Source organism: Talaromyces amestolkiae (assembly GCF_001896365.1).
Source record: "Talaromyces amestolkiae strain CIB chromosome Unknown scaffold3.1, whole genome shotgun sequence".
Lineage (NCBI taxonomy): Eukaryota > Fungi > Ascomycota > Eurotiomycetes > Eurotiales > Trichocomaceae > Talaromyces > Talaromyces amestolkiae.
The window spans coordinates 1,421,899-1,444,318 of record NW_024468039.1 but is presented as its reverse complement, the minus strand read 5'-3'; the positions used below and the strand labels follow the sequence as shown (position 1 = coordinate 1,444,318).

The following is a 22,420-nucleotide window of genomic DNA, read 5'->3' as shown; positions in this document are numbered from 1 at the left end:
GATACATCTACCTGCATACATATCATTGGCTCGTATTTGATGTCAATAAGTCAATGCATATTGCAGATGATCATATCGGTGATCAATTCGGGACATATTTTTAAATCATTATTAAAAAGAAATTAGAAAGTGACGGTCCTCCAATCTCCTGGGCGAAAATACGATGTCCTGATGTTTCGTCCTGAGAGCGAAGGTAGTTTACAACATTGTGAGCTATACTGTATACGGAAGGTACATAAGAGTCCATCCTAGTTGCCGTATAGGGTAAAGTGATGTAGCATTTGCTTCATATGCTAGAAGCGTTTCAATGCAGATACTCGGGATTCAGTTGGTATTTAGTGCTAATCGAGGTGTTTACCCTTCCTTGTCAGAATCACTCTCGTTTCGAGATTTGAAGAAATGAAAGGGGTCGCGGATAAGCGCTTTACTGAGATCAAAGCAGGCAATATGTTTAGTTTCAAAATTGAATTAATCAAGTACTTGAAATGTAAATCATTGGTGTTTTCCAATACCAAAATTGAAAAGATGTCGATGAAATTCCCATGTTCCTTCCCATACCCAAGTAAATACCATATTAACAAGAAATAATCTATAAATGATAGTAAAATAACAGAAAAGATCGGCTCAAAATGTCTAATCCAAACGAAGAGGATATAAAAAAAAATCAAACGAAAACGCTCGAAAAGCGAAAGTCAAGATGAAATAGAAATCAATGCCATGAGGACGGTCCAAAAGTTTGACCAGGCGCCAATGATTTCCAGGGGGTACCGAGACCATCTGCGGTCTTTGCATAAACAGTGTTTCCCCACCACTGCAGGGTACCGCCGGGGAGAACGATGCAGAGGAAGATGATGACAGTGGAGACTGCGACGCCGCAGTCGAGTGCCGAGGCGAGGATGTAGTCTGTAAGACCCCATTAGTTCTAATGTCTGAGAGTTGGACTGGAAATGGGAAACTCACTATATTTAGACCACCAAGCTCCTCTCCTGCGCTTGATAATACCATTGAAAATGGCATTGAACGCAAACCACGACGAAAAATTGATACCCGTAGCAGGCGGTACTAGACTCATACCACCAAACACTACAGGCCAGGCAATGTAGTTAAAGAACTTCCATTTACGTCCTAGAGCCCATGTCAAAAGGACAACCAGGGGTCCAACGAGGAAGAACCAAAGCAAATTTCCGTAGATCTGGCCCGGGGAGAAATTACGCCCGGGGCCCAGGGCGCCCCAGATAAGAGAGGATGAGTAGGTGACCGTTCCGTGGGGGCAGGTGTACCCGCCAGATTGTTTGGAGGTGCAGACGTTGTCAACGCCTTCGAGGATGCCGATTGTGAGGCCGGATTGGACTAGGGCTCCGACTAGCGTAGCGATGCCTTGGGCGAAAAAGACTGTGCGAGGGGGGATGTGGAAGTAGTGGCCAAGTTTTTGGTCGGCAATGAACCTACAATTATTAATAAAATCCAAAAGATGGATAGAACGAATCCAGACTTACTCTAGTCCTTGCGCAACACCGGCATAACCAAGAAACTTGAACGACATATTGGCAATAGGTGTGCCCAAGAAAGCATATCCTCCAATGAACTCGGTGATCAGGTTGATTTCATTGGTGCTGATATTAGTCAAGGCTTTGATGATGCCAATTGGCAAGAAATACACCAGAGGCAACAAGAAGCCTAGAAGAACAGCCCACACTGGCAAGCCGGTATGCCAGACTTCATTGACAATAATACTCAACACCCACATACCCAAGGTAATACTAGCAAACCACCACCATGGGACTTGTCGATAGCCTTCGTTAATTCGAGCATGTACATCTTTCTTGCCATTGCCTTTCCAAATAGTCCAGATCTCTTTGCCATGGTAAAGGGCAATATGCACAAAGATTCCAGTCAAATTGGCAAAGGCAATACCGTAAGTCAAAGCATAGCCGGCAGGAAGGAACATGGGCGAATATTTTTCGTATTTCTCCACGTTGACAGTGGCATCCGCATTCATAATCCTAGATGTGTTGTACGATTTTCCGGTATTGTCGAATGTGTTCGAGCTCATCATGGGCATGTATGCAGAATACCAGGTATTGGTGTAGTAAATAATAGGGCAAATCAGCCAGTAGAAAAAGACGAACCCGAATATGACGTTGACACCAGCCCAGAAAGGAGTCAACAAAGGGTTGGCATTGGCGTAGACAACCTGAGCCCAATCGAATGTCAAAACGGACATTCCCAATCCGCTGACTTGGCCAAAAAGCTGGTTGACCACGACGTTGTGGGGAACGATCCAGCAGATAAAGCTGAAATAGCTCAATGCCTTGAAGAGAAATCCGGGAAGGAAATACCAAACAAATCCTGCTGAAAATACGATAAGGAAGAATTTCCGGCGCGATATAGTCCATCCATCTGCAAGAGCATTCGTTCTAGAATGAAGCGCCATCAAAAGCGCAGAGTTTGATAGAACACTAGGCCAAATCATGGCGGCTGGCTGAACGAGCCATCTCTGAAATAGACCTGCAAGACCGAAACCGAACAGTTGTGTCGCAATTGTGAACAAGATACCGAAGCCGGGATTGTTGCCGAGGTTGTAGAACTTGACCATGGCTTCGATGACTTGGGTTGCGGAAGCGGACCCAAAAGAGACATTGGCCATGATGGTGATGAGAGCATGCTCTTTAATATTGAAGTGACGATCCGGATTCAAGATGCCGATGGGCATCACGCGAGCCCATGCGACGCCTACAGGATATGCGAGCAATTGACCGACAAATGCCGAGATGGTGACACTCGGTTGGCGCAAACTGAATAACTGATTCAAAACGCTTCCAATCTTTCGAATCATTAGCTAACTTTTTGCTCAGCACAAAAGATTTGATATACTCACGATAGTGAACAAAAGACCAATCACCCACATGCGCACTGTGTTGGTAGGCGTGGTTGGATCATCTTTAGCTGGCACAACAGCGCGGACCTCTGGGTATGGCGAATCGTTCGCATCATAGTCGAGGGTCTTGCGAGCCTCATCATCGTCAATGATCATCTCATCGCTGCTACTGCTACTGTTGGGATTGTTCTTGTCGGTTGGCGAAGTCGCTTCGTGACTCGTTTGTTCCTGAAAATTGGATACAAAGAAACGTGTCAATCAAACGCATTGTTCTTGTTATTTCCGGAGCTGTTCATGCAATGCAAGCAACGAAATTGTTCTCCGTATATGCATCTGCAGATCACACAAAGAAGATAAAGCTTGTCATACCTCGTCTCCATTGTCCCGTATTCCCTTTTCTGGCGGCGGGGACGTCATGATCGACTGCGAAGCGATTTTCTCATCCATGGTTTGTCACACAGCTTGTATTTTGTGCAACATCAGAGTGCGTTCCTCAAACTTTCGTTCCCAACCTCGAGTATTTATACGTTATATCCGTATATATACAACAAGATATTCAAAGCGTGGCCGGAGGGTTACGGCCCATTCACCCGAAAAGCAGGGGAGGAGATAAGAAACAGAAACGAATTGGCGAGCACAAACCACACCACCAGGGCAGGAAGAAGCAATTAAAGCATACACAAAGAACTGCAGTACAGCTCGCTCTTTGAGGATGAGCGGATTAATAGTCAATGGTTTTAAAAGGGTGAAGCTGCAAGTAACAACCAGGATTAGATTATTGTGCATGGTGTTCTAGCTCAAGTACCCCGAACACGCGGATGGCTTGAGTCCAGGTCCTCGGTACTTGCCCACATGAGTACAAGGTAACAGTTGTGGCGTACTGTTTGATACGGTATTGGAACGAAGGAACCAGTCATACGCGTCCAAGACAATACAAACCATTTCAATAATTAACCCACGAGCCGAAGAGAGAGCGGCCAAGTGGGCCTCAACGCATCTAGTCGCGGGTGATTGGAAGGGACGAAAGTCGGACTCGAAGGATCGGTCGATGTTATCAGTGTCATCCAATCATGTCTTGTCCCGACCGCTCTTTCTGCTCCACCACGGTTCAATGCGGGTCATAGCGGGCTGATGCAGATAAAACGCCCCACCGTTACAGAACCGTTTGTTGGCGTCTCAACTCCGTACTACGCCGGATCTGTGTTTAGCGGGACAGACACGTCTTGCCAACAGTCACATGATTTCCCAGTTGAGTTTCCTGCAGAAATTTCTTGTGCCTCAGGCAGAAACCAACCATTTATGAAACAGGCCAAATCCGTCCATTTTGAAACCGACCGGACATATAGAACGGATTGTATAGAAACGGTGGAGCTAGATCACCGATATACCATTTTTATCAATCATTCGACGGAAAGATTTTCGTCAAGGCGTATCTAGTCACGTACGCAACAGCGAGTACAACTCTGCAATTTATCTCAACACCACCATTTTCAAAGCTCTCTCCTCCTACTCGACAGGAAATATAAAATCCCTGCTTCAACGGCAAACTCGGATGGGAATCATTGGAGTAATTAATATGACATGCATCGGTTGTGGCGGCGCCCATACAAGGATTTTTCCCTTCGCTTCCGTCGCTCTCGATCTAGTTGCGTAGTCGGCTTTGTTTTCGCTCCTCGCACCTGCTTATTAGGGTACTTACTCCGCGGATTGACCACGCAGGGCTCTACGCGTATGCATAGATGCTGTACGTCCTTAGTAGATATACGTTTGAAAGTTGCCGTCTAGGGATGTTGGGAGCGGATGTCACCGCTTTTGTGTCATGATCTTCGATTCTCATTTTTAGTTTGAGAAGACCCCGTTTGATTTGTAGCTTATAAATGTCACCGACAGGGATCAAATCGGGGCCTCGGCTCCTATCCCGAGCATGGTAGTAAGTAGCTATGGTCATGCTGCCATATGATGAGTACGTCGTTACGGCTACTCGCCAGAGAGCTATGAAGTACCTTTGGGTGCATTTCTACATAGATTGCATTCAATACGTACTTGAAAATCTTGTTCAGTCTTGAGTCCTCCTGAAAGTCCATATAAGGCCAAGACTCCCTCGCTCAGGCCTAAACCCAGTGCCCACTTGCCCGTATTTGTAGTCGTTCCCGTGTCGCTCATCACCATAAATAAAGAAGGCCGTGCCGACTTGTATACTTCCGATCCAGTCATGATTTGCAGATATTACTACATCCGGTAAAAAATTTTGAAGATACGCGAGGCCATGTGTGACTTTTGCGGCTTGCCTGTGCACATCAGGCGGCCCAAGCCGCTGTCTGTTGTATCCAGTCAGCGTTTACGACGCCTTAGGGCTTGATGAATGATCATTCGACCATTCGGGACTGGCCAATGCCGTGAGTTCCTCCCGGTGAAACAAAGTTGAAGACTGAAATAAAGTTAGGTTTAACGTTGAGGATGGGTTCCATGGCTCTCATCGGCTCGGGTAGAGGCACACTCGCAGATACCGACGAAGATGACAGCATTCTTTGCCAGTCTTGCCATATATTAAACAATAAATGATGAATACTACCGTATATCGTATTTATAGCCAAGTCATAAGCCACCACGGAATGACCGGTAAAAAATTGAAGCGCGGGGTCAATGGAGGAAAGAAAGTGGGTTGAAGGGTTTTGCTTGGTTTTTCTGCAGCCTTTCGTGGAACGGCGGGKAGAGCCGACGGGCTATGGAGTTTATGGCTGGCCATGGGAAAGGGATATATAGGAGTGCATTTTGCAATTAAGTAATTTCGAAGAATTTTCGGATTATTCATACTTGTTTATATATACATACAACTTCTTTGCGGCTGCGTGATCCTTTTGGGAAGTTTGCAGAGGCAGATATAGCATATCGTCATACAGACGACTGGGTGGCCAATTTAGAGATCTTCAAAAAAGTTCTCTATATCAGTAGAAAAACCTAGATTTTCCACGACAAAAGCACCGGAAAATCAGCACCGGAAGGCCAGAAATCAGACTCAAACAGCCTTTGAGTCATTTCATGGCTATTAGGCCTATCATGCCAACCCCGTTTGCGCAACGACCCGTCATAATCCTTGGAGCAGGCATCATCGGCTGCGCCGCAGCTTACCAGCTCCTTCAAAATGGGTTTCAGGTGACCCTGATAGGCGAGTATCTGCCCGGAGACAAGAGCATACTATACGCTTCGGCTTGGGCAGGCGCTGCGTGGCACGCAGCAGCAGGTCTGGATGGAGACCAGAAATATATTCAGGCCGTTACGCATCGACATCTGCTGAAAATGGCATTGGATGATTCTTCATCCGGTGTTTGTGTTGTAAAGGGCAAGGAGTATCTCGATCAGGTACCGGGAAAGAACTCGTCGGCGTGGGGAAAGACCGTGTTGAAGAATGTGAGCCTCTCGCTTCTTGTACCCAATTGATCGATCATCGTTTCTAACAAGTGGACATAGTTCCGCACACTGAAACCAGGCGAATACCCAGACATCTTCGCCACAGCCTGGGAATACGACTGTCTTGTAGTCGATCCCACCCTACACATGCCCTGGATCGGCGCCAAAGTAGAGGCCCTAGGCGGCAAGTTCGTGCGCCAAAGGGTATCCTCTTTGGGTGACCTGTACAACATGTACCCCGAATCGAGCGTGTTTATCAATGCCAGTGGATGGGGTAGTAGGGACCTTACAGATGTCTTGGACTCGAAATGCTTCCCCGACCGAGGACAGAACGTGCGATTGAGAAGCCCGACTTATGATACGATGTATTTCAGGAATGGGAAGGAGTACACGTATATTATTCCGAGACCGATGTCGGGACACATTGTGCTTGGGGGGCACAATTCAAGAGACAACCTGTAAGTTCCCCTGGCATTCACCAGGAAGGAAGGTACTGATAGAAATGATAGGAGCGGCGAACCAGACATGGACGTCGTCCGTGACGAAATCCGACGTGCTCACGACCTCGTCCCGGATCTTGTGCCCGCTGAACCCGCAGAAGAAGATATCAGCTACATAATCGGCATCAGGCCGGCACGCGAAGGTGGATTTAGGCTCGACTCACAAAAGATTGGGAACCGCATCGTGCTCTCGGCGTATGGGTTTGCGGGTGGTGGTTATGCGTTTAGCTACGGCATTGGTGATGCTTTAGTTAAGATGGTACAGCAGGCGGAGTTTGATAATGTCATCATACCGGAATAGGATATTGAAGGTCTAGATGGCAGGATGTTTGATTGCATTTAAATGCGTTTTTGAGTCTGCATAGCACTTTTTATATACACAGTCTTAGAACAATAATAAGTCTAAAGTACAGACTAGCATGAGAATTTAACCCATAGTCTATTGCATTATGCCACTATGTACTATAATAAAGGCCTTATTGACCAGGATAAGCGTCGATCCGGAGTATACTTTTTCCATCACAGGAGCGTTTACTTTAGCTGCGATTCCTATGGACGTGTTGTATGAAGAGAGATTCTAGATATGTTCAATATCAACTCTATATTGTACCTTGGTCAATATAAATTATGCGAAACTCTTCGGCATGTTGTTTTTGTGAGCACATGTCTGCACCTCCTATGGACAGAAAAAATCAAATGTAATTACGGACAGAATGAATGTTTACTAGGAGACGGAAAGAAATAATGACACACATACAGTCTGTTGCCTTGAGTTCCGAAATCGTTGCCTAGGAAGAGGTATTCGAGGAGCAGATTTCCCTGCTTTCCGAGAAACAACCTTGATATTATAGCTACAAAATCTCATGACACACTTATCGATCACAACAACATGTAAGAAGGAGCCGGGTCGTACGTGCCTAATCTATTCTTCCACAATCACACCTTCCTTGGCGCAATTCACGTTCTTCTTATTACCTGGGATTTCGTCATTATACCCTCTTCTTCTTTTCTCTCTTCCTTGTCTTCGTCGACTTCGTTTCTATCTTCATACTGCAAAGTTGAAAGTTTTGTACTTGGTTTTGTCTTCTTTTAGCCGGTCTATTCATTCTTTGGCAAGTTGATTTTTCAATAGGGACATTCTATGAGGAGAGATCCACGCGATTTCTCTTTTTTGCAGCTCTACGTATGTTGCTCGTAGAGTCGAACAGAACAGATTGTGGAGAGTTCTTGAATGTGCTTTGTTTTATGTATCTAGTTACAACTGTATTTATGATATGATGTTCCTGGTTGAGTGTTACTCACAAATTTTACAGTATAACCAGTCTAAGAAACTGGAGGAACTCTAGGACTCGACTTCAAAATTTCTTTCCCTTCCTCAAAGTCATCAATTCTTCCATCTTCATCCCACAACGCTGCCAAAACAGTCCTCTGGCCCGTCCAGGGAGATCGAGAGTGCATAACTGCATAGTTCTATCCACATCGTCAGCAAAAACCATCAAAACACCATGCAATGAACAGAAAGAACATACATCAAGTAACACAATATCACCCTCCTGCCAAGTCAGCAGAAATTGCGATGATTCCGCCAACGAAAGCGCCAAGTCAAGGTATTTATTCTCAATAGGTGTTCCGTCTCCGTATGTTGGTAGGGGATGATATGAGCCATCGTCACCCAGATAGGGAGGCTCTGTAGCACCGTGGTGTTTGCTTCGTCCATAGGCGCTGGTTACGTTGCCAAAGAACGTTGTTAGGCCGGTTGGTTGGTGTTTTCGAATTACTAAATCAGTCGGCAGATAAGATATCAAGATGGATAACAAGAAAGGGGAAGTCATACCAGGAACGATATGGGTAACACTAATCGATCCGTCATCATGCCACTCGAAACGGTTACTATGCCGTCTCACCTCAGCCTCGACTTTCTGACGAGTCGTTTCTGGGCTGTCCGAAGGAAGAACATTTTGTCCATATGCATCGAATAGACTTGTCCCGGTGTTAGACTTGACTTCTTTGACACTGTAGCGATATACGTATTTTACGCCCTTGACGAGCAGTTTTTGGTAGAATTCAGGGGCTTGGTATTGAATTGCGGCTGCAAGGTCGATGCTTGAGTTTATAGGGGTTTGGCCGCCTGGATCAGGTTAAATACTGTAAATCATATAATATGACCCTGAGGCAATACCTGAGTTGGGTGTCTTTAGAGCCGAGAACATGATCCATGCGGGATTGATGGTCGACCATCCATATTCATTATGCGGCCAGATTGGGAGTTCCGGTGGACTTATTATCGTCAGCCATCTTCCATTTGCAGAAATTACAGGAAGCAAAATACCCCTCATTCGCAGTCTTAATATTCGGTGCTAAGGCAGTACGAAGCGGTGGCCTGCCCACTTCTTCATGAGCCTTGAAGCCAAACGCATGCGCTATCTTGCTATAATCATCCGGCGTCTTGATCGGCAGGCCACGAATGAGAATTGCGCCGCCATGTTGTTGGACAAGATCGAGAATTTTGTTTTCTGAGCGAAGCTCTTGTATCGCGATCACTGCTTCTTGGACAGTTGGGCTCCAGTTATCCTTTGTTTTGAGGGCGAGGGGGAAGGGAAGACCGGTATTAGGGCTTTTTTGTTGGCCTTCTAACGTGAAAGGCTCGAACTTGATCGTGGCCATGATTGAAAAAAAACTATGGGACTCGGTCTGAGAGCAAGCGAGGAAAGATGATTGAAATTATATCGAGCCTAATGAAAATAATAAAATTCTGGGCAATTCTGTGCGAATACTCCTCCTTCCAGCATTGGGTGACAGCCTCCGGACCTTCTCCGATATTATCTCAACGATTTCCTATTTTTATATAGCCCTGGGTCCTTTAATTTTGCTGCTATATATTAAAAGTTTCTTTAACCGGAGTTATCACCGAGGAATAGCTTGCATTTGCAGCCCTTCTTTGGCGTTATGCCCTTATACGATGGCGTGCTTCGCTCCCGCCAAGCACAACAACCTGCCCTTGGTGCTTAAGGCACCCGTGTACTGCCATAAAAGACAGCACCACTCATGGACTAGATCAAGAAGACCCAGTAATATAATGTACTATTGCTGCAGTTGTCGTTTTAAGTTTTCATTTATCGCCCAATGGAGTAATATCTGACGGTGTCGTGATCCGAGTCTCGGGTGTCTGCTAAATCCTTATAAAAGCTGAGATGTTTATCAATAGTCTTTTATAATTTCCAACGAGCAATAAAGTTGGATTCGTCGATAGACAGTAACCACATGGCTGAGATTCAAAAGACAGCAAGGAACCCGGTCGCCACTGAAGATGACCATTCTTCTGGCAATGTTGCCGGGTATAAATGGCATCGAGGTGTGTTTTTCCAGGCTACCGTGGTAGGAATTACGGCCTTTGCAGCGCCTGGTCTGTGGAATGCGATGAACTCGGTTGGTGCTGGTGGTCAGCAAAGTCCGTATCTTGTTATGTTAGTATCGTCGTCACATCAGTCACTTGGCGTTTGAGGGCTGACTTGTTTGTATCTAGGGCGGGCAACGCAATTCTGTTTGCTCTCATGGTCATTTCCTGCCTCACCGGCAGTCTCATCGCGAATCGTTTCGGTTTAAAAGCAGCTCTTATCTTCGGTACAACTGGATACGCGCTGTACTCCGCAGCTCTGTACACAAATAACAGATACGGAACAGTATGGTTCATATACTTCGGTTCTGCCGCTTGTGGTATCACCGCCGGAGTCTTTTGGGCGGCTGAAGGCGCCATCATGCTGAGCTACCCTAGTGTTGAGACCAGAGGCCGATATCTATCTTATTGGCTAGCATACCGGAACAGTGGTTCGATTTTGGGTGGTATCATTCAGTTGGCCTTCAACTATTCTGGTGTCAAGACAGGGAAACTTGACTGGCGTACATATATTGTATTTGTCGTTTTGCGTAAGTGGGAGCCTCCTGTTTATCAAAGGTGTTGTATTGAAACTATGACAGAATGCTTTGGTCCGGCAGTGGGATGTCTGCTCTCTCCGCCTGAAAAAGTTCTACGTCGAAACGGAACGCGTGTACAAGCTCCAGAGCGAATCTCTGATATTGCCGAGTTGAAAGCTCTCGGTAAACTCGCCATCCGCAAAGACTTTCTCCTGGTGTTAGTATTTATCGTCATGCCTGGTACTTGTGATTTGTGCTGACAACAGTAGGATCCCCTTCTTCATGTATGTGACATGGGAACTCCCTTACTCGAGCGCATACCTTTCGCTATACTTTAGCGTACGAGCTCGTGCTCTCGCCTCTCTCGTATCCGCCATCTCCCAGGTAGTAACCACACTTGCCTTCGGAGCCTTCCTCGACCAGAAAAGAATTTCCCTGAACAAACGCGCACAAATCGGATACATCTTCATCATGGCGCTCGTCGGTGGATGCTGGATCTGGGGTACCATCGTCCAGACCGGCTACCAAAAACATAAGCCCGCCTTGGACTGGGTCGATAGAGGCTTTGGTCGAGGATGGGCATTGTACATCCTCTGGCAAGTCAATTTTTCGTTATTGTACAATTTCGGTTACTGGTTGGTTGGGTTCATGGCCAAGGAACCCGCTGAAATTGTCCGATACACATCTATTGCTCGGGCCTTGGAGGCTGCTGGGCAATGTATTGCTTCGGGTATAAGTTCGACCTCGGCGCCGTTGATTGCGTCATTGGGTGTCAATTTTGCTGTCTGGGGAATTGCTGTTATTCCGGCTTATTTGGTTGTGCGACAAGTTGGGATTGTTCATGTTGGTATCAACCATGAACAGACAACGACCAGCGAGACGGAGCGGAAGCTATCGTCTACAGATGAAGACATTCATGGCGAGGATTAAGTTAACAGATAAGAGCGTCGTGTGCTGTGTATGGTATCGTATTTGCCGCTTAGTATGATACCCCAATACACGGCACGTGTATCCGCAATCCGGGTGCATGCCGCTATCCCCGGAATAGATAATGTTCGTGTAACAAATCCCACGAGGCGAACGCGGCTTGTAAATACCAGTACAAAATGTGGAGTATTTGTCATCTTATTGTGTCGGTTGTTGACAGAAACTCTGGGCATAAGCCTAGGTATCGAATACTCGGAGCCCATATCGTCCGTCCTGACTACAAGATATGAAGTAGAAAAAACTAGCACGTTAAAAGAGAGCAAGTCAAACAATGGTGTACACTACATATGCAACTACATATGCGGTTTAATTTGGAATTGGATGCTGTAACTTCCAGCTGAAGATCCTTGCCCGATGTCTTGCTAGTGTAGTACTACTAGCAGTAAGAAGTTAGTACCAACTGAGTAGCACCAACGACGTGGTCATTCAAGGGACTCACTCCCGAATAGTCCACTGCATGGCAGGATTAGTACACAAAGTGTCAAAAGCAAGCCCGTTGATGACCAGCCTCACTGGATGTATTTAACATGAAACGGCCGCCGCGTAATCCACTTTACGATAAACAGTTCTCAAATACATGAAGTGCTTCCTCACAATACTTGTATTCGAACCGAAAGGCACGGTAATTTTCCGCTCAATACACAAGTTGGTGTATTTGACCAATCAGATGCTAATCCAACCCGTCGCTGATCTTCGCTAGTCGCGGGTCAGCCTCCCCATGGAAGGAATCGCGGATGCGCCACCATGAACCGCTTTGAGGAAGAGCGAAAGCACTCCTTCTCTTCCCTGCTCCGGACTGCATCTGGATTATACCAAAGTGATCAAGCGACCTCGCAATTTTTCTGTGCATCTCAACGTCCCACAAGTTACGAGTCTCGCCGTACGTCGAGTCGATCATCACAACATCCTACGTACTTATCTTTTGAAACACCGAAACCGGCATATCCGCCAGTCCAACGTCGCAACTCGCCAGGAAACTTGTTCAATCTGCCGGTTGAAGATCCTCCCCTCTCCGTTCCCCACACATTTCCAACAAACCGCTGTTCAAGTCGAGTCTCGACATGATGACTTGGCCCAGATGGTAATCGACTCATCGTGATCCTGTACAACCAACGGCCCGTGATCGAGCTCCATATGCGGAGACAAGATATTGCTGGAGTGGTAGATTGAGGGCGCGGCGATCATCGAACCAAGAAACCGCATCATGACAAATAGCACCGCTGCTGCTAGACGCCTGTCGGATAAGGGCGCCAGTTTTCGTGGTCAGCTCGGCCGATTTCGTCTGAATCCAACAGTCTCTTCTTCACAACCGCCGCCGCCGTCGCAATCGCAATCGCAGTCGCAATCGCAATCACAACCGAGTAATGGCCATCCTACGCCGACCGCTTCGCACCGAACAGAACTGAGTGCGGGTTCGGTATCGTCAACAAGTACCGCGACTATAAGAAGACGGGCGTCCAGGTCGGACAGTCCAGAGACAGGTGCTGCGGGAAATGATCGGGACGGACACGTTTCGAAAAGCAAACGAGTCTCGACCGCGTGCGAGTTTTGCAGGAAAAGGAAGAAGAAATGTGATTTTCGGTACCCGAATTGTTCGGCTTGCACCCGCGCCGGTGTAGTATGCACCGTTTTGACCCTCGGTCAATCCGTTGCGCATCAACCAGTGCCTCGTGATCAAATAGAGAACCTCGAGAAACGAGTCGAATGGTTGGAGGAATTGTTGCGGACGCATGCGAACATAGATGTGAGCAGCAAAGCAACGGGCTCTATAGTTGATGACCATCAAGTCGAATCACCCGTTGCAGAACAGTGGTTCAATGTCCCTATCATGCTGTCCCAGCCTCGAGCCGGGATCGGACTGACAGCTGTGGATGACACAATTGATAGCGCCAACCCAACGAACAGTCCGACAACACTGCCATCTTTAGATAGTGGGCAGCTGCCAAATATTGCAGAGATATTTCGCGATAAATTAGAAAACAGGCGAAGCGTTGTCCCACGACCTGCATCGTCAATCATTCCACCCGTGCGTCGACTATCATCATGGGAGGAAGCAGAACAATTGGTCAGCAAATACTTCGAAGGAATAGGAACACAGTATCCATTTATACACAAAAGCGACTTTATGCGAGGGATGAGAGCGATCTATCAAAACAAATCTGTTCCGCCGGACATGCAGAACTCATATCACATCACCATGGCAGTGGCTCTTCTAACGACTTCCTATGATATTCAACAGGCCACGGCCTTTTATCGGATTGCAAGGGAAACACTGACTCCTACACTGCAGAACGAAGACCGTGTATCCCTTCAAGCACTTTTAAGTCTCGCTTTGTATTCCTGTTCATCCCCTGCAGGACCTAGTATATGGCAAGTACTCGGTACAGCTATGAGACTTGCCACAAGTTTGGGCTTACACAAGGCGCGACCAGCCTCGACGTCAGCAAAGGATATGGTCGATCATGAAATGGATAAACGCACTTTTTGGAGTCTTTACAATCTAGATCGACTAATTTCCGTCACCTTGAGTCGGCCGCTAGGCATTTCAGACGATGACATTACAGTGGATATTCCTATTGAATATGATGAGAACTGGGTCGAAGCACCAAGGAACTGTCAGATGTCGATATCTGTTCAAGTGGTCAGACTACGCCGGATCTATTCGAGGATATATCGATGTTGTCAGTGCCTCTCTCCAAATCTGCTCAAGATCTCACTAACGGTTTGCAGTTTACAATCCGCATGCGAAACCTACCGCGGATGTGGGTCCCCTTTTACAAGGATTCGCCCAAGAGTTACATGATTGGCGCACCTCTGCGCCCGTTATACAGACTTGTCTGCATTATTCAACCGCGTATTACGACTTTCTCTATTACGGAGCTTTGCTAGTTCTCTACCGGCCCTCCGTTCTTAATCCTCATCCAGACAGCAGCTGCATCATAGGATGCGGTGACGCTAGTATACTGGTCATCCAGTCCTACTGGGACAATTACTCGGCGAACAAAATAAAATGGCTCTGGATTACATTATGCCATATCTACTCCGCCGGCATCACAATGCTTTGGTGTCTAGAGCAAGACATTCGTGCTGTTCGACAAGGCATGTCACCCTTATGGGGCAATCCACGGGTGTACTCATCTCTCGAATTTGTCCACACTCTACTCGACGAGTTTTGCGCAAAACGAAAGGGCGCAGATCGACTGGCCATTCAGTTCAAAACTCAAAGTCAAGAAGTTACTCGGCGTATGGCGCTAGCAACTGCAGAGCTGCAACGACAACAGCAGCAGATGGAATCTGCACAGCAACAAATGCAACAGCCTATTTTCATTCCGGCGGCCGTCGATCCGTCGATGATGGTTCATCCAATGTTCTATAACTACGGATGGGCCGGGCAGGAGATTGCGTCCTTCTACGGTTTATAATGTTTTTTCCAATATCTATTTAATGTTTTAGAGCGGAGCGATATCTGGTGCCATGGTACACTGTCGGTTATTTGTTTTATTGTTTCATATCACGATGTCAACGCATATCGGCGAATCAGCGTTTTCAGCTTTTAGGATACCATCACTTCGTGGGCTGGCAAGAGAGTATCATGATATTACGTCTCGCGTTATTTTCTTGTATTGTATATGCTAGAATGTATATACCTACACGGTACATATTAATCATCGATCAATGAACATATACAATGTAAATCTTATGGTCGTAGGGGTAAGAGAAGATCCGCTCGGGTATGAGTTCATCCATGTAGTTGGGTAGACTTCAACCTTGGAGTTCCGACATCACACGTCTATCGATAACAAATCATTATACTTTCAATACTAAAGAAGCGAATCTCCATAATTGATTGCTTTGCGTGATTCTCAAAATATTTTCGTGACTTTCTGCGGTCGTGGAGATTTGTCATCTCGAACACTCTGAAAAGGTCCGTGATACCCCACACTTATCGGAACGAATATCTCCGCATCCATTTTATGTTTTCTTGATCTCAAGTCCTTCATCTGAATTGGCTATTTTTCGTCTAGTGTCAGACAATCACTGGCAGTCTATAAAGCTCTCTGTAGTTGTTGATTAAGACTGACATATGCGACACCTCTCACGCTTCATACCACGACATCCCGATATCGGCCTCAGACCCCATCGCTTCTGTAGCCATTCTACAGCTTCTACAATACCAAGAATCGGCAAAATGTCATCTCCAATCAAAGTCGCCATCCTAGACGACTACCAGGATATCGCAAGCTCCAAATTCGAACATCTAGTCAAATCCAACAAAATCTCCTTGACACTCTTCCCTCAAACCCTCAACATCCGCAATGCCGATGAACGAGAAGCTCAAATCAAGCGGCTGCAGCCGTTTGAAGTAATTTCGACGATGAGGGAACGCAGTATCTTCAATGCGGATCTGCTTGGTTCATTGCCAAACTTGAAGTTGTTATTGACGACTGGCAAGCGCAATTTCTCAATTGATCATGAATTCGCCGCGACAAGGGGTATCGTCGTCGCGGGCACAGATCGAATAGCTCAGGATGGCGCTGCTGGAGGCGGTGCAGGACCTGATCCAACTACCCAACAATGCTGGGCTCTCATTTTGGGATTGTCAAAACATATCGCCCGCGACGATAGTGCGCTCAAGTCCGATAAGAGCTACTGGCAAGGAGATAGTCTTGCGATTCACCTCCCCGGTAAGACCCTGGGGCTCGTCGGGTTAGGGAGATTGGGTACTGCCTCGGCGAAAATTGCGATTTTGGCGTTTGGAATGAAAGTTGTCGCGTGGAGTTCGAGTTTGACGCAGGAACGCGCTGACGAAGCTGCCACGGAGATTGGGTTGCCGGCTGGAAGTATTCAGGTTGCTGCGTCGAAGCTCGATTTATTGAGGCGGGCGGATATAGTTTCGTTGCATTATGTGCTTTCAGACCGGAGTCGGGGGTTGATTGGTCGCGAAGAATTGGCGGCTATGAAACCTACTGCGTTGCTTATAAACACTTCTCGGGGACCATTGATTGATCAAGAAGCGTTGTTGGAGACGCTCAAGGAAGGAAAGATTCGCGGTGCGGCGCTGGACGTGTTTGATGTTGAGCCCTTACCGGCAGACAGTGAATGGAGGACAACGGAGTGGGGGAAGAATGGGCGTAGTGAAGTGCTGCTTTCGCCGCATATGGGATATGGTGTTGAAGAATATATTGGGGGGATGTATGATCAGAATGTGGTTAATTTGGAGCGGTATTTGGAGGGGAAGGAGCTGTTGGTAAGGTATAACTAGATCTCGCATCTCGGCGATGATAATGGTATTGCTCGATATATAATTATGACGATACACATGCCGCCAGGCCTCACAACGCTCGGCCACAGCTTCTCTCGAAAGATCGTGTATGTGACTGGCGGTACCTACAGCTGCTTATGTAAAATCCGCGAAAAAGACCTTAAGATCTGGTAAGAAGTGGGATGCTATCTAGTTGTTTGGTATTAAATTCGAATGTGAGATATGCAACATGCCTAGGTAGCAAGGTGACTAAACTCAATTACGGCTAGCATCTGCTCCAGGCAGCTTTATTAATTGGTGTACATAGGCATTTAAGAATCCCAACTTTTATTTACCATCTTTGGTAGAGATCTTCTCCAAACAAGTTTCGAATCATTCTTCCGTATACAGCCGACCATGGCCGAATTGACAATAAGATCCTACGACAATGACTCCGACGCGGCCAATGTATCGACACTATGGCAAAATACATTCCCACAATACCCTATTTCCCCGCAGCATCTAGAAAAGCTCCTGAGCCTATCAATTGGGTCGCACTTTGTTGCGTTAATTGAGAATAAGCTTATAGGCTTCTGTGCAACGTACCGCGAGCCATTGAAAGATGGAGAAACTGGATATCTAGCAATACTTGCAATTCAGTCTGAATTTCAGAGTAAAGGACATGGGACAAAGCTACTTGAGCATGCAATTGAACACTTGTGCAAATCCTTTAAGCAGGTCAAAGTAGGAAGCTCAATTCCAAGGTTTTGGCCTGGTGTTCCGACGGACTTGAATATCAAGGATCAAGAGTTCTTCGTGAAGAGGGGTAAGTAAATATCACAACCTACTGAATTATAATATATTCGCCTAACTGTAATAAAGGCTTCAGAGAAGGCACAAAATGCAAAGATCTTTATCAACCACTCTCCACCTTCAAAGCACCTCAATACCTCCTCGATCGCGCAACCTCGAGCGGTATCACTTTTGCGCCTCTAAAATCATCTGGTGCTGATGAATGTATCACCGCTCAGGAATTAATCTTTCCTCAATGGGCTGGAGGGTATAAAATGCTCCATTCCGAGAAACTCTACGATGAGATCATGGTTGCATTTGACCAGAACGGTAGCCGGCAGGTAGGATGGACGTTGATGTTATCACCAGGTAAATCAAGGTTGTGGCATGGATTTGCGTTCCTACCAGTTGTTGGTGGCGAGAAGGATGGAGGGACGGGTGGTGATGGGAAGACGGGATTGATTGCTGCGGTTGGCGTGAGAGATGATGTTAGAGGTAAAGGGGTAGGGTTGGGTTTGATATGTGCTGCGATGGAGGAGATGAGGAGGAGAGGAGGGCTCGATGGCGTTTTTATAGACTCGGTGGTGCTGGATAACTTTTACGAGAAGGTAGGATTTAAGATTTGGAGGGAGTATAGGGTGTTTGTGATGGATGGGTGATCACCTGGGCATATTTCACGGCGGGKTAAGGGCTGGACCAGGGATTCTTCCGCGTAGAGTTTTCTGACACTCGGCCTCGTTGATTATTCGTTGCACTAAATCTATTCGTCTTATTTCACGCGAAATTGCGCAAATGTCTGAGCTCCAAGATCTCGAAATTAGGATAGTCAGCGCTTTGACAGCCACCCACAGACTGATGATATTTGCGCAAATTTGCTTCACAGTCCTAATTTCTCCTTGCCGTATAGACTGCAACAGTTGTAAACAAGAGAACCGAGGTCACTTCTCACATGCATGATTTTAGCAAGGTCTTCTCGAATTGTACGGGAGAAAGATGCGCATCTACTTACCTAAAGACAAGCCAAATAATACCTCGATCCTGTGCACAGTAGGAATCCATTCAAGGGCTCTTATGTACCTTTCAAGATCCGTGCCATAGTAGAAATTTGAATCTTCTACTTCTTGTCGATTTTCTTGGAAACGATTTCTCGTTCCACTTTCATCAAAAGGCGCAGTCACGTGTATTATAATTCTTGCTTCGTATAGAGTATCGATTATACTTAGGCTTCTGCTATCGATTTTCTGGGTTTGCTTCTCGGATTTCATGCCCTGCTCTTCGTTGTTGTTGCGTTGGTCGTTCATCTTCTGGAGTATACTAAACCCCGCCTGACATCCGGTCATTTTGGGCCTTGCCATGATAATCAAGAGCCTGTAATTGAATAATCGTCTTGTTTGAGTATCCTGAGATGAGATAAATATTTGCTGATGTTCATTCCAAGTACTGGTGTGAAGATGAAGGCTGGAACAATTGTATTTGTACATAGGAGCCGAATGCTCGAGTATCAATGTTTCAAGTCTTTTACGTATCTCAACCTGGGTACTTGGGATCAAGTCCATAATATCGACGTTTCATACTAGGCTTTGTTGACATTCATTAACGGTCTCATGTCTTTTGAGACAATTGTGTAGGATTTTTGAGACAAGTACGGATGTAAAGGATCAATTCTTGAATGAAACACGGAGCTGCAGTGACTCGTACAGCCCTCATGTCCGGTAATTCTTGCTTTCAACATGATCAGAACATACTCTCACGCCCTCCCGTGAGCTCGTCTACTGTGGGAACCTCATCAACAGCTCTTTCAGCTCCGTCAAAACAACCAAATCCGGGAGCGGGCAATCTGCTATTCTATTCTTACGAATAAGATTGTGAAAGTGCTTCTATAGACTGACAAGAACGTGATGCAATACAAGGACACCTATGATAGAGTGTTCCCGGGAGAGCCTATTAGTGCTGTATAGTGTCGTGTTGGGGACGATAAAGCTTCAAAGAAAGTACATTACTTACACAAACCAGGCGCATTTGCCAAAGATTGTCCGCTTGCTCTTCTTGCATCTTGTAATACCGCTAAGACTTTATCAAAGTCACCTCAGTATGCAGCATCAGCCAACCTGTCTCGAAGCAAACAGTGTCTAGTCTCAAACCAGACCGAGACAAATCTCTGAACAGATCTGAAGTCTCTTAATGATTTACGGTAACCCGAGTAGCTTCGTAACAGTTAAAGTACTCGATTTACTCGACACGTCAATTGTTGCACCGTTGTAGGAGGCTGGATCTGTTTAGTAATAAGTGCAGTTCCGTAAAAGCCAAATGGCGAGGGAAATGTCGAATGTAGAACAAAGGCCACACATTAATTTCGGATATAATGCTCTATTCTGATAGACGATGCTCTAAAATTTGAGTGTCACTCAATGAGCCCCTTTACAACAAACTAACGTTACAATAGATAACATCACCTGTGTGATCTCAAAGTCCTAGCAGTGGAGCTTCTTACAACTTTATCAGTTATTCCAGCCTTGGAGATAACACCAATTTTGAAGAAGAAGTTAGATCCTTGTTGATCAAACTACATGAGCGACTCCAACCTTAAAATATCAACTTAACATCGAGCATGCATTGCTGTATGTACATAGACAAAGCAAAGAGCATAGATTTCATAACCCAAATCTATCCACAAATGAATATTCCCAGCAATTGCGCTTCCATGTCATCGTCAAGGGTCTCTGCAAAGGTTGAACGCTGGCATGATACCATACTGTCTTTCTATGATTTTTTTTTTTGTATCTTCAGCTACGGATTTCATCACCCAGGGGATTCGTAGTTCGTACAGGTTCAGAAGCGTGCCCTAAATTGTAGGGTTGTCCCTGCCGAGACTAGCCGGAGATAGGGTTAGTGACCCCTAGGGACTGGGGCTATTCCGCACTGAAACGCATCCAATGGTTATTCGAGGTCTGCCAAACCTTAAGAGGAAAAAGAGTATTACGAAAGGCCAGATAGGAAACACTATCAGTGGGGCCTAGAAATCCCCGATATTTAGTTGATAGGCCGAAGTTATGTGTGTGAATTGCCACTTCATACGAAGAGTCGGAGACTAAGCCAATGCCAGAAAAGTGGGCTATTGCTATGCAACTAAGAATTCCACTTTTTTTTTTAAAGGTGCATACATATAAAAGGTTTATTATTATTCAAAGGATGCCTGCTAGTTTCGAGTCTTAAATCCCAACACCTGGCTTCTTTCCCAAGCGCCTGGTGTAGTGGATCGTACTTTGGACGTAACTGCGACCTCTGTCTGCTTCAGAATATGCCTCTCGCTTCCCCCGTCCCCGTCGCCATCACCATCGGCAGAGTTGAGTCGCTGAAGAGTATCCATCTTGACGCCTGAACCCAACGGATGGTGTCCGCTCCTGGATCGTCTCTGGTTGTTGCTGTTGGCGTAAGGGGCGTACGGAGTGCTGTTGCTTTCGCCTGCGGAAGAACGGCTGAAGATTGGGAGGGAGAGGAGTGGACGAAGGGCAGGGAGAGAACCGGCGATAATACCAATGCCTTCTTCGATGACAGACCAAAGACCAATCGCGCCGGTACTGAACATGAACTCGGCTGGATTGCTGTAGAGACTGAGATAGCGGAGTCGTACGATTGTTGCGCAGCTTGCACTTGGAGGACGTTAGACAAATTTAGGAATGAGCAAATTCGCACAAGAAAACTCACAAGGCGGCCATTCCGAGAATGATGCTAACTGAAAACTTGACCTTCCTCTTCATCTGAATATTCCACAACAATACCGCAGGCAGGATCGCCAGAGCAAAATCAGTCACAATCTCAATGGCGGAGAAGAAGAAACTGATATCACTGTCGAGTTTGAGATTGCATGATCCAGTTGTAGTCTCACCCCACAGGGTTGTGATCGGGTGACAGATATTGGCAACACCAGCCATGAAGATGATAGCAGCTGCACCACTAGCAAACATAATGGCTATGATGGACCAGGTGAAAACTGGTCGTGAGCCTGCAATGCGTAGTAGAGTGACGGCGATGCTGCATTTAATGACTGCTGCACCGGAAGCATAGAAGAACTCAGCAATGAAGAAGAGCTGTACCAAGAGTTAGATTTCGGAACACCATTTTCTGGTACAGAGGGGACCTCGGGAGACATACCTTGGTGCCTTTCTGTATAATGGCAGGTGTCAAAGCAGCGGCTAGCTGAMCTGAGCCTAAAAAGGAACACACGATACACAGGCTAGCGGTCACAGAGTAAAGAAGCTACATATTATGGCTTTAGCATACGCGATTCGGTAGTAGCAGTGCCATACTCACCAGACCACATAACATCAAGTAGTCATCCAGACCCAGCGCTTTTCTCCATATTCGCACTATCACTCGTGGAACGAAAACGACCCAACTTAGGGTTAACAGGACGATTGCGGTATAGAGGAGCGCTACACCGTCTCCTGCCGGTTTAACCATGATTAAAACGGAGTTGAATGTTCTGATTCATGTCATTTCAGATGAGAGAAATAACGTGAAGAATGTGATGGGCAGAAGTTATATACAGGTCAAACACCCAAGACATTGTCCCTTTCCCATAAAGAAAAGAAATACGAGGGCAGATGGGCATTCGGTTGTTGGATAATGTTGTGGAGAAACTACTAGGTAAAGTCAAACGCCTTCCGGACTGTCAAATCAAGAATTGGGTTAAAAATCATG

At 46.2% G+C, this 22,420-nt stretch overlaps 7 protein-coding genes across 7 annotated transcripts; 4 read left to right on the top strand and 3 right to left on the bottom strand.

Annotated features, from left to right (window-relative positions):
* Positions 1-709: 709 nt before the first annotated feature.
* Positions 710-3,325, bottom strand: BHQ10_002513 (uncharacterized protein; the record flags this gene model as incomplete). The annotated part of the gene is made up of 5 exons (XM_040874668.1): positions 710-903; positions 961-1,445; positions 1,497-2,824; positions 2,879-3,106; positions 3,248-3,325. 5 exons carry the CDS (start codon positions 3,323-3,325, stop codon positions 710-712), a joined length of 2,313 nt encoding a protein of 770 aa, XP_040731018.1.
* A 2,610-nt stretch (positions 3,326-5,935) lies between these two features.
* Positions 5,936-7,087, top strand: BHQ10_002512 (uncharacterized protein; the record flags this gene model as incomplete). Its single annotated transcript, XM_040874667.1, has 3 exons — positions 5,936-6,286; positions 6,347-6,744; positions 6,796-7,087. The coding sequence occupies 3 exons, from the start codon at positions 5,936-5,938 to the stop codon at positions 7,085-7,087; spliced, it is 1,041 nt and encodes a 346-aa protein (XP_040731017.1).
* A 1,022-nt stretch (positions 7,088-8,109) lies between these two features.
* BHQ10_002511 (uncharacterized protein) lies at positions 8,110-9,450 on the bottom strand (the record flags this gene model as incomplete). Its single annotated transcript, XM_040874666.1, has 5 exons — positions 8,110-8,256; positions 8,316-8,563; positions 8,621-8,914; positions 8,966-9,063; positions 9,116-9,450. The coding sequence occupies 5 exons, from the start codon at positions 9,448-9,450 to the stop codon at positions 8,110-8,112; spliced, it is 1,122 nt and encodes a 373-aa protein (XP_040731016.1).
* A 597-nt stretch (positions 9,451-10,047) lies between these two features.
* Positions 10,048-11,628, top strand: BHQ10_002510 (uncharacterized protein; the record flags this gene model as incomplete). The annotated part of the gene is made up of 4 exons (XM_040874665.1): positions 10,048-10,250; positions 10,310-10,710; positions 10,780-10,915; positions 10,968-11,628. 4 exons carry the CDS (start codon positions 10,048-10,050, stop codon positions 11,626-11,628), a joined length of 1,401 nt encoding a protein of 466 aa, XP_040731015.1.
* Positions 11,629-12,889: 1,261 nt separating this feature from the next.
* BHQ10_002509 (uncharacterized protein) lies at positions 12,890-15,107 on the top strand (the record flags this gene model as incomplete). Its single annotated transcript, XM_040874663.1, has 2 exons — positions 12,890-14,366; positions 14,416-15,107. The coding sequence occupies 2 exons, from the start codon at positions 12,890-12,892 to the stop codon at positions 15,105-15,107; spliced, it is 2,169 nt and encodes a 722-aa protein (XP_040731014.1).
* A 767-nt stretch (positions 15,108-15,874) lies between these two features.
* Positions 15,875-18,378, top strand: BHQ10_002508 (uncharacterized protein; the record flags this gene model as incomplete). The annotated part of the gene is made up of 3 exons (XM_040874662.1): positions 15,875-16,933; positions 17,339-17,753; positions 17,810-18,378. 3 exons carry the CDS (start codon positions 15,875-15,877, stop codon positions 18,376-18,378), a joined length of 2,043 nt encoding a protein of 680 aa, XP_040731013.1.
* A 2,537-nt stretch (positions 18,379-20,915) lies between these two features.
* Positions 20,916-22,180, bottom strand: BHQ10_002507 (uncharacterized protein; the record flags this gene model as incomplete). The annotated part of the gene is made up of 4 exons (XM_040874661.1): positions 20,916-21,369; positions 21,425-21,807; positions 21,872-21,976; positions 22,031-22,180. The coding sequence occupies 4 exons, from the start codon at positions 22,178-22,180 to the stop codon at positions 20,916-20,918; spliced, it is 1,092 nt and encodes a 363-aa protein (XP_040731012.1).
* Positions 22,181-22,420: the final 240 nt, after the last annotated feature.